At 41.6% G+C, this 11,959-nt stretch overlaps 1 protein-coding gene across 1 annotated transcript; it reads right to left on the reverse strand.

Moving 5' to 3' along the window:
• Window positions 1-345: 345 nt before the first annotated feature.
• On the reverse strand, window positions 346-7,255 carry cUnh6orf47 (chromosome Un C6orf47 homolog). Its single transcript, XM_079653824.1, has 3 exons — window positions 6,968-7,255; window positions 4,713-6,042; window positions 346-3,494 (listed from the first exon to the last, which is right to left on the reverse strand). Exon 2 carries the CDS (start codon window positions 5,611-5,613, stop codon window positions 4,720-4,722), a length of 894 nt encoding a protein of 297 aa, XP_079509950.1. The 5' UTR covers window positions 5,614-6,042; window positions 6,968-7,255; the 3' UTR covers window positions 346-3,494; window positions 4,713-4,719.
• Between the last annotated feature and the right edge of the window lie 4,704 nt (window positions 7,256-11,959).

Here is an 11,959-nt window from a genome sequence, read left to right on the forward strand (position 1 = left end):
GCCTCCTGTAGACATCCTGCTGAACACAGACACAGCTGCGAGAGGGGATTCAGCTAGCGACTGAATATGGAGACGACAGGTTGGGACGTGGGCGGGACGTTGCCAGGAGTTCAACGTAACGCCAGCCCACATTTTAGTGATGTCGTCATGGATCAGCTCCGTTTTACCCCCGTTTTTAGAGACGTGGGTAAGAGAGGGTTTTATTTTCTGACACTTTGTGAGTCTCCTTACACACCGGGGACACATATTTATGTATAAAATACATCAAAAAGTGCCTTTTGCATAATAGGTGACCTTTAAAGTGTGTAAAATAAGAGTGTAGGAGATAAATACAATCAGACAGTGTAATAAAGGGAATATTTATTGAGCCTCAGTGTAGCGTAGTACAGTTAGTTCACTTGTTGGTTAAATGACAGCACAGATATGCAGTGGTCCAGCAGTCAGTGTGTCTGCTGCTCTTATCAAAATAGATTTCCTCACCATATTACTGGAATATGTGATGAATTAAAGGCAACAAAGATGTACACATGGGTCAAATTTCATTTAGCAAAATACAATTTTGAAATCCTATTGTTTTGTTTTTAAAATACTGAAAAGGCATTAGGGCCACATGTGAAATTATTTTTGAGATCCGAGCAAATAAAAAAAATGCCAGAATTCTGAGATGAATCCCATTAGATGAATTCTTCTTAAATGAAAAATAAAAATGGTCCTAATGATCTTCTGAGTACTCTCCTTGGCACAACACTACCATCATTCCAATCAAAAGGAAGTGAAATGGATGGTTTTATTTCATTTTTGCAGATAATGTGCAAACTTAACTGTCAACAGGCTTTTGGAACGCCTATTTTTAGTTTGTTAGTGAAAGACATTTTATATGAATTCATTAATTAATTAACAATATCATTCTATTGAATAAAGGGCAGCAACTATTATTCTCATTATTGATTTCTCCACCTCTAGTTTCTGAAAAAGTCTCAAACAATAATATCAAAATATTTGCAAATATATATTCTGTTGACCGATTGTTTCAGCTCTTTATAAAAGGGTCAGGATTCTAATTTCATTGCCTTTCCAAAACTAAAAGGGGAGCATGTAATGTTCACTGTAATATCTTTATGGCGGTGTTATGCTAATAGGGATACACTGGAAATCACTTTTTATTGTTGGTAGTGGTTCTGCTTTGTAATACAATTTAGATTTTTACACTTGTATTGTATATAAGTGTACACAAACTCTTCCATCTGACAGGCTGTGATACAAACGGTGCTTTCTGGATAACAAATGATACACATATGCTGTGAGAGAGAATGTGTAATACAAGTCACATATGTTTAAACACAACAGAGTGTAAGAAAAACATGCTATTGTGCAATTTCACTGTTGTACCTTTAACTCTAAAGCATGACATCAATTAAAGTCCAGAAATCACATACTGGTAGGAACGAGTAAAGTTTGAAACAAGCATCATGGCACAGATAAGAACCAAAGGCAACAAACTATCATGACACATGGATGTGTGCTGCTGGCGTTATGCGTCACATTTCTGATTCATGGAACGAGCAAGGAGCATATTGAGTCTTTTCTCAATGTCAAGTACATCATGCACTGTACATGGTCAAGTCTTCAACAAATGTCTCTTCTCTTCCACAGGGCATCGGCTCTTATGAACATATATCAAGTACAAAACACGTTTATAAAGTCTACTTTCCAGCACTGTGAACCCGTTGTTGAGTACCCCAAAGTTTTATGTTAGAAATGTATAGTAGAAAAATATAGTAGCAGATAGAAACTGCAGGATGCTAACTCACATATGTTGGGTCATTTGCACAATTAGCATAAGTAGAATTAATTAGCTTTAAATAGCATATGCAGACAATATCTATTAAATAGCTTGGCTGATTTCTGCAGTCGTTATGGTATATTGAATATGTAATCCATTTCTGAAATGTTAAGGATAGCAAATGGAAGTTTTGAGTCCCCTACAACTTTAAAATCGACCCAAAATGAATGAAGATCAGCCCACCGGGAGTACAAGTATGGCCACTTTCTGGTTAAAACTGCCATTATGGAACCTGAAAATGTCAGGAATTGATTCAACATCCTCAATAACCCCCAAAGCCCCTCCAAAATTGGCCAACTTGGCAAACCCAATTTAGCTATTGTCTGCATAGGCCATAATGCTAATTAATGCAACTTATGCCAACTGTACAAATTGCCCAACATATGCAGATTAGCTTCCGGCAGTTTCTATGTGCTGGGGATCCCTACTTTACATTTCCGACATAAAACGTTTGGTTACTCTTTCCGGGTTCACAACAGCACTCTGCGCTGCAAACAGACTGATATGTAGAGAGAGGCACTCACAGCCGAGTGTTCCTCTATGGCTGTTAGATGCTCGTTCCTCAAAAAAAGACTCCCATCGCATTCCATTCATTTAGTCTTCGGTCTGAAAATATATATTTTTATTTTTAAGAGACAACATTTCTCATGGCTTGGATACGGTGTAGTTACTGCTTCCTCAGAACGTCTCCATATTTGGATGTTAGCCTTCTGTTGAATAAACCCCGCCCCAAAAACAGGGATGTGATGTCACAGGTCTGATTGGTTGGTTCATAAATAGATACTAAGTGGCTTAATCACAGACTGATAAGCAATATTGTGGTAGTAGGATTTCTGTACAAACTATCAAATCAATCTCATACCTGCTTTCAACTTTGTGCCGTGTTTTCTAGTGGTAACGTTAGTTGGAGCCAGCTGGAGATGGGACAGAAACCCATGCTTATTTTCTGTGCTTCAAGCTTCAGTTGAATTCAATTAAAGATTGGATGATATTTAGCAGGTAGTGTTTGAAGTGCACTTCGACTGGATAGACCTTTATGATTCCAAATTCGCTTAATATGGATAACTTTGAATGTTTACCTCTTAGAAGCTGAAGAGTTTTATATCTGTCGTACTAAAAACCTTGATTCACATTTCTTTCCTTCTCTCCGAGGCATTCGGGCTGTGTTGGTTTTGTCGATTCCCTCTCAAAATTCACCAAAGGCAATAACCTGGTCCCAAACTCTCTCAGGGTGAATCAGAAAACAACGTTTCCCTAAATCAGGAAATGAAATGTTAGCTAAATTAATTGCAACACTTCCTCAATATGCTTTCTCTTCTTCACCCTACATGCTGCTTCAACATTCATTGCGTTGTAGTAGTGGTTACTCAACCTTGTAATGTCGATATTGTGGTGACAGCATTAAGATCAAGTGAGGACAGACATCCATACACACAGTTCATTAGTGTTAAACAAAGTGATATGAGCAGAACTGGCAGGAGTGTAATGAAGGTGCAACAGTTATTAAGCCAGGCAGCTGTGTGTGTGTGTGTGTGTGTGTGTGTGTGTGTGTGTGTGTGTGTGTGTGTGTGTGTGTGTGTGTGTGTGTGTGTGTGTGTGTGTGTGGTCCAGTTGGAGGTCCTCATCAGTTGACATACAGCAGCTCCTCAGCCTGTGGAGGAAGCACAACTCTCTGAATAACAGCTCACAAGTGTTTTCAGAGCAGTGACATTGAGTTTAAGAGAAAAGGGCAAACCCTGCACTATGATCAAATCAACATAAGTCAAATATGAACTCATCACTCTGATAAGCAGACTGTACCAATAGATTTTACCCTAACAATTACTTAAAGAGGACATATTGTTCTCATGTTCAGGTGTATATCAGTATGTAGTGTCTCTACTGGGACATGTCTCCATGCTTTAATGTTCAAAAAGCTCTTTATTTTTCTCATACTGCCTGTGCTGCAGCACCTCTTTTCACCCTCTGTCTGAAACCAGAGCCCAGTCTTCTCTGATCGGTTAGCTGGCTGGCTCTGTTGTGATTGGTCAACCACTTAGAGATTTTTTTTTATCTTCAGTCTCTATAGTTACCGGTTAATGCTATAACCCCTGACTGATACTGGATTTTTAAGGCCAAACACTGATTTTGGTATGTAAGAGTTTAAAGGAATATGATAATTAGAATATCCCTGGCAGTTAGAAAAGAATAGAACAAATAAATGTTGTTCTTTTGTTTTAATAAGGAAGAGGATGAGGGCCAGAATTTTGACTTCAATCTCAGAATTCGGAAAGTGTACGGAAAGTGTACTTCGTTAAATATTCAATTAATATGTTAAATTAAGTGAAGTAGAGGCAAAGAATTGAAGGAAACTAAAGTACCTAAATATTGCAATCTAATAAACCATTATGAGTATATTATAATCATTCCAAAATCCATTTTCATTAAGATCCCGTATAGAGGAAATACTCTCACAAAAGAAAGTACAGGGATTTCATAAAAACGTACAACAACAAAATATTGATTTATGTATTTCGGTTACTATGGATCCAGAAACGTTCACTATGGCCTCTGTGATCAGCATCAACCCGCTTGCACGAATCAAGGTGTTCTGATTCTGTGAAGCCTGGAGGGGTGAGGTCCGCCCACACTGGAGTGAGAGCCTCCAGACCTGGCCCCACTAAAGAAGGATGATTTGGAGTCAATGGAGACTTGGAAACTGACCTGAGCTAAACTACCTGCAGTGACAATGCTACAGCTTCAGCGGTTGGTGGTTATTATGAGGTTCATCATTTGGGTGTTTGTGGAATGTCACCCAAAGCATCAGAGAAAAGGAAACACTTGTGATGTGGTGAAGTGTAACATAGACATGAGGAATGGTGGGCCTTACCTCAAATCTAACTTGTCTTCACTTTGTCTTTTACAGACACAAGCTTTTCTTCACATTCCAAACTGTCTTTCTTTTCCTCCGTCTTCTTGTCCTCCTCCTCAACTTCTTCCTTATCTTCTTCTTCCTCCCCGCCGAGTATCACGCTCTGTCGCACGCTGACGGAGATCACCAGCGCCTGGATGATGCCGTAGATCAGGGCGAACTGAGGGAGGTACTCCTGGATCAGCCAGAGTAGCCCCGCCATTCCCACCGAAGACACGAAAAACATGGCCATGCCGTGCAGCCACAGCCTCAGAGGCCCCTGCACCCCGAACACCTCCAGGATCAGCTTGGTGGGGGGGGACACCGTCCACAGGAAGCCCACCACAAACAGATCGAACAGGTGGCGCAGGAAGTTGAAGCAGATGTCGTAGTGCTCTGGGAGGATGTCCACCTTCCAGCTGTTAGCAAAGAGTCGAAAAGGAGATGAGGAAGGGGGTGTGGGAGAGGGAGGAGGCGTCCCGTAGTCGGAGAAGTCCCCCTCCCCGTCACCGTCACTCGTACCTCCATCCCGTTTCCTCTGTCTCAGTCCGCTTGGCTCGCGTTTTTCTGGCCATGAAATGTAAGAAGTTGGGAGATACTTATTCAACCATCTAGATTCTGGATTGGTCACCTGTTGCCTGGCGCTGAGGACTTCAACTTCTCTTGGCAGAAGCTTCTCCTGCGCCTCCCAGAACTCCTCCGCCGGACTGCTTTTCTCACTCCTCCACCCTCCCCAGATCCAGGAGGTCCAGCCCCTCTGGCCCTGTTTGCTGACTCCTTGCTCCTGGCCCCCTCTCACCTCTGTGTTATTCTCTGACAAAGCACTCTTGCCCCCCCAGGAGCGCACCCACCACCACGCTCTGCTCACAACAGCTGTCATGCTTTCTCACAGAGCTTGTTGGAGTTGAATTAAGATGCAGAGACTCTCAGCTAATCTGACTCCCTTATTGGGAAAGCATGCATGAACTGCCAGTGCTGAAGTTGTAATACTTGTTCAAATATGTCCTCAGGCCACAGACACACCTGTGGGTGTGCTGGGGCAGTGCAGCTGAATACCACGGGTGACCCCTCCTGCCATTTAGAAGTCAGGCTTCTCCTCTACATGTCTTTGGTTCAACCTGGCAACATTTGGAGCTGCCAAGGTTGCGTTCAGGAGCATTACCTTCAAATGTGCTTGTGAGCAAGTTAGCACCAGCTAGTACACGTGAGTAGGTTGAGATCAGAGTTTAGGTTCAGCTCCAGAATGTTAGCAATGTTGCTAGACAAACTTCTCAGAGACTCCGAAAACACATTGAGTCTCTCCTTAGATCTGCAAAAAACAAAAATACATACAGTTGGTTTATGCATGAGCTACATGCAGAGGGGGAAGAAGTTCTCAGAGTAAAGTACTCGCATCAAAATATAGTTCCCAAAGTAAAAGTAGTCATTGTGCAGATTGGTCCATTTCAGAATAATAGATATGATATGTTTTATAACGATTGATCATGAAAGTGTTCTCAAAGCTGGTAAAGATGCAGCTAGTTTGAATGACTTTGTATACTGCAGGGTAGCTTGTGAATTTACTCCAGGTGGAATCACATCTGTAAAGTAACTAAACGTATTGAATACATGTAGTGGAATAAAAGTACACTATTAATTTAATTTGTAGTGGTAAAGTATAAAGTAGCAAACAAGTAAAAATACTCAAGTAAAGTACATGTCCCTCAGAATTGTACTTAGGTACAGTACTTGGGTAAATGTACTTGGGTAAGTGTAATAGTTACAACAACTACTTCCAATTCCACATCAATGCGGTTTAGCTAATGTTACACTGTGTCTTAGTTTAGTCTTAGCTAACCTGCAGGGTTGAAAACTCATCTCTTTCGACTCGACTTCGATGGATAGAATTACTAACAAATAATTGCTAACAAAGCACTTATATACTAATAAAGGACTGGCTTATATAAAGCCAGTTGAGTAGCACTTGAAATGTTTTAGCTCTATGAAACCTGATGTACTTATATCATTCTGTTTTTTTCAAGTTTGTATCTTGTTGGTCGAACGCACTTATGTAAGTGGCTTTGGATAAAAGCGTCAGCTAAATGCAATTTAATGTAATAATGTAATGTACTACAAGAATAACACTGGTTAGCAGCGTCTGACAGCTAGTTTAACGCTTACTAACTATTTTCAGTAAACCATTGTGTTTTTTTATCGTTTAACGTTAGCCAGCATGACAACAGATACTCGCTCACCTTCAGTGACGTTAGCCTGAGTTCGTGTCAAACCGTCAGCTAGCCTCCCCGCTAGCATCAGAAGTCGGACCACCGAGCGAGCTCCTGACCGCTGGAAACCGAGCCGTCAACAAACCGACGTGTTCCGGTTGGCGGTACACACATTCCGGACAGAGCTACCGGGCGACACGTACACAGCAGCGGGAGTCTGGAGTACTGACAGCGTGACGGAGACAGTGGGTGTTTCTCAATAGTCTAGTAAAGCAAGCTTCGCCAGAGCCACTATTTCAAGCATACTACGTCATCGAGTGCCGCCGACAGGGCCGGCCCTGACCAATTTGCTGCCCTAGGCGAGATTTTAGCTGGCGCCCCCCCCCACACCCTTGTGGCATGACCACCAAAACAGAAAAATATGGACACAAGATGTGTGCAAATGTATTCAGTTTCCTATCCATTTGAACATGATTTAAGTGGGGGGTGGACCTAACCTCCTCGCGGGGGGTCCGGGGCATGCTCCCCCGGGAAGATTATTATTTTTTTAATATTGAAGTTAAAAGCATCAATCTGGTGCACTTTGAGAGCAAAATTAAGAGATCTATGGGTACATCTCTCAACATCAATATGAAACAGAACTGTAAGCAGATTCAAATTAAAACCTATAATTGCACACTAAAACCATTATTTCAAAAAAAGAACTATTTCACATAAACCTCTGGTTTTTACTGGGGCTGGGGCATTTCAACTTGATTTGTGGGTTGGGGGTGCTGTAAGCAATATAGACGTAGTTCTGTTAGTATAAGATAATAAGATATACTATACTTTGTTGATCCAAAATCTGGAAATTGTGTTGTTATGAAATTTAATTTTTAACTTTTTTTTTCTCCCCAATTTTCAGCGTCCCCGATGGTTTGATGTGCACCCTCAGCATTCACCTATACTGCCTATGCCAAGGGCCGGCCCTGGCCGCCGAAGGACTGTTCCAATTTCCAGCATACTTGAAATTCTACCAAGCCCGACGTACTTCGTAGCGAAAAATTTCGAGGCTGCATGTGTAGACTCTGCGGTCTTAAAATCCCCACAATGCTTTGCGCACGGACCAATTTTCCCAAATCTGTGGCGGAAAATGTAAGACGGGGCCTCTCATATGACGCACACCTGCACACTTAGTCGCCTGTTCCACTCTTCGTTGTTCGAATGCCAGGAAGTATTTTTGCCTCACTTCTGAAGCAAGTGACTCGGAAGACATGTGCTACCCTGGTGCTACCAAGCAAGCGTACTCAACATTGAGAAGCACCCAGGACACTTCTTCTTCTTCTTCTTCTTCTTCTTCTTCTTCTTCTTCTTCTTCTTCTTCTTCTTCTTCTTCTTCTCGTTTTTTGTCGGATTGCAAACAGCTTAAGGTGCATACCGCCACCTACTGTACATGAGTGTGAATCATCATATCATTCCATCTCTTAAAACCAGTTAAACCCCAAGGCCCCGTGGGGGGGGGGGGGGGGGGGGGGCTAAATGCAACATCTTGCAAGAAACAGCGTCTGAGGGCTTCTTAACATTTAATAAACTATGAATGTGTCATATCCACTTAACGGGAAGAAACTCAGCTATCAGACAATATTAACCATTTTTAGCAAAACGAAACATAAGGGTAATAAGAAAGGTTCTGAATTAGCCCTGAGTGAAAAAATGCTAACACAATTAGCACAGAACTCACGTTAAAATACCCTTACTTATCGTATCTGCACAAACAATATATCGATTAGCAAGCTGAGATTCCACAGATTGCAGACATATAAGTATCATCACTGAGCAATCAGAACTTGCGGCGAAACGACAACAAACAACAACAAGATAATTAGCTTTACGGAGCCAAAACAGCAAAAAACGTCTTAACTTTGTTTTTTTTCTGATCTGAAGTTGTGTTCAATTGCATTAAAACGATTAAAATGCTGCTGAAGGTTAATCCAATGTGTCTGTGTCACTTTGAAATGATTACTGATAATCCATCATTCCATTTTTATGTCAATAACGGAGATTTAATATTAGCTGCTACGATAGCTACTAGAGTGTATGACTCATTCACCAATGGGTAATGTTTAGATGGATTTTAGGAACGATTCTATTCCAAGATTCTATTGGCTCTAACGGTTAAAAAGAGGTGTCAATCATCAAAATCGACTGACGGGGGCCAGAGATATGGAAAATGCACCCAAATGACCCCAGAAGTGGGGTTTTTTCTTCTAAATCTCTCTGAAAAGGTCAAATGTCACTTATTTTGCATCAATCTTGATACTGGGTACTTATGTCATAGTTTGGATTCCTACAGCTTTTAGTCTACTATCCCATCATTCAAGGGTGCTTTTCACTATAAGGGCCACCCCTTATCCCTCAACCTATCCTAAGGGAATGCATGTACGTAGACACGTTAGTTTAGCTGCTATAGGCTCGGACTGTCGGGGGACGCCTTGCTTCTTCCTTCTGTCTGTCTGTACCTGTGTACTCTCATGTTCCGATCAACCCAGCCTCCCCCAAATTTCTTTCTTTTGTGTCTATATTTACGCTGGGACCCTGAGTCGTGGCTGATCCTGTTGCTGTGGTCCTGTGTCCTGGATCCTCTATCCTGAGTCCTGGACTTCGAGTCATGGCTGAACCTGTCTCTGCGGTCCTGCCTGACTCTCATCATACTACTTCCCTGATGGCTCCCACAGGATTGTTGACATCCTCGTGGATTCATCTTCTTATTATAGACACATGCATTTCCAAACATTTGGTCTTTCCAAACATTTGGTCTACCCACGCTGTAAAATGTATTAACTCTTCGATTTACACACGGCATCTATTGCACGTCTGTCCGTCCTGGGAGAAGGATCCCTCCTCTGTTGCTCTCCCTGAGGTTTCTCCCATTTTTCCCTTTAAACTGTGGGTTTTCTCTGGAAGTTTTTCCTTGTACGATGTGAGGGTCTAAGGACAGAGGGTGTTGTTTTCTCATACTGATATTCTGCACAAACTGTGCTGTTGTATTTGTTGTGAAGTGTCCTTATTGTAAAGTATTTTTACTGTATGTACAGCACTTTGGCTCGACCAAAAATCGTTTTAAAAATGTGCTCTATAAATAAAACTTGATTTGATTTGATAAGTAATGTTTTTTCTTTGGACGGAAACTATAATTTACATTTTTTTACTATGTTCAATCTGAATTTAATTTAAAATAAAAAAAATCTGTATTGATTCTGACTATTCTACATCCAACTCACAGGTTTATCATTGCTTTGAGAAAAAATATTATTAATTTACTCCATTTAGAAGTGAATATATAGTCAATTGTTCTGGGAATGTCATTTTCGAGTCTGAGACCTGAAAAACAGGCTCTGGCCTTATCTGGTTCTCATTGACGTATATATCTATATCAACAACAACAACAAAAAACATCAAATAAATAAAACAAAACAAAAATCTATGATATTTTCTGACCTAATGTTAAATTATTTTGTTCCTTCCCCAGTTTCAGTGCCTTTCTGGTAGCTCTCACTGGAGTGTGGTTGGTATTCTGGGAACAAAAGGAGAGGGTTTTGTTCCCAGAATACAAACCACACTCCATTCCCTCTCTGCCTCTATAACTTTATCCTTTAGTTTGTCTCTTTCAGCTACTTACTATAGGTGACACAATTTAATAAGATATGTTCTACATTTTCTTTAACTCCACAGTTCCCACACTTGTCACGGTTACTTTTCCCCACGACATACTGTACATACCTCATTCACACCAACGCAACTCCGGTTCAAGCTCCGTGCTAGAGCTTTTCAGGTTCAGAACCGGTTCTTCGGTTTAGCTCCGGCTCTTTTCACACCGCCCAGAGTCCATCTGGTGCTGCGTCATCGTTTGCGTCATGAGGTAACCATTTGTGTGCCTGCTTCATAAAGCCAAACCGCGCGGAAACCCCTCACAGCTCACACCGACAACAACAACAATGGCCGATTGTGCTCCAGCTTCCTCTGTACCTCTTCGGAAGACCAGATTTCCAGTAGGTAGCTGGTCTCTTCAGTGGACCACTGCTGCTTGTTAAGTTTCTTCATCGTTGTGTACAAACTGAATAAAACGCTGGCTTTTTGTTGTTGTTCAGGAGTTGATCCCGCCCCTGCCCCCGCCTCGACGTAAGTGTGACGTATGCGGTGCTTTTGCTTCAGCCGGAAACATTTTTGGTACTTGAAACGAACCGGATTCCGGAGCTAAGAGGCTGCTCCGCTGCGGTGTGAACAGGAAAACCTGGTGCTTTTCAAGCTCCAGCTCCGAATCAGCCCTGAAACACCGTTGGTGTGAATGAGGTAACAGAGTACTATTCAATGTGTGATTTAGTCTGAGTCTAGCTATCATGATTTCCTCCATTCTGTTTCTTTCTTTATACATATAAATATTAATTATAATTGTCTTTTGAACTTTATGATACTCTTTGCCATAGGTGGATTTTGCGGGGGGGGGGGGGGGGGGGAGGGCATTTCCCTCCCTAGTGGCTGAAATATGTTACAGCATTACTGCATCTAAAACTGTTCAATATTTTAATAAGGTAGGACACTGGTTAATAATATTGTAGCTTCTTCAAGTAACCAAGGGATATAGTAGTTATCAAATAAGTATAAGATGTGCACAGTTATGATACGCTTTACAGTTATGTAATGCACTGTTGTTGGGGGGAGAGACCGCCCCTTCCGTATGAGCAGTGGCGGCGCCAGGGTATGGCTGGGGTAGGCTACAGCCACACCAAGAAATGGCTTAGCCCCCCCTTAGCCCCACCATGAAAAATTATGTTAAAGTAAGCAAAATAAAGTCCGCCAACTCGCCCGGAGTAAATTGCACAGACAGCAGTTAGTAAGATTGATTTCAGTAGCCACTTGTCTGGAAATACTGAAGACTAGAAACGGTTTTGAAAACTTTTTTCACGTAGTGGTCGTCTTCTCAATAAAACATCTTTGATAATGTCTTCTGGCCAATCAGAATCACGATAACGGCGTGGTGTTGTT

Source organism: Notothenia rossii (genome assembly GCF_949606895.1).
Source record: "Notothenia rossii genome assembly, chromosome: 10".
NCBI classification, from domain to species: Eukaryota; Metazoa; Chordata; class Actinopteri; order Perciformes; family Nototheniidae; genus Notothenia; species Notothenia rossii.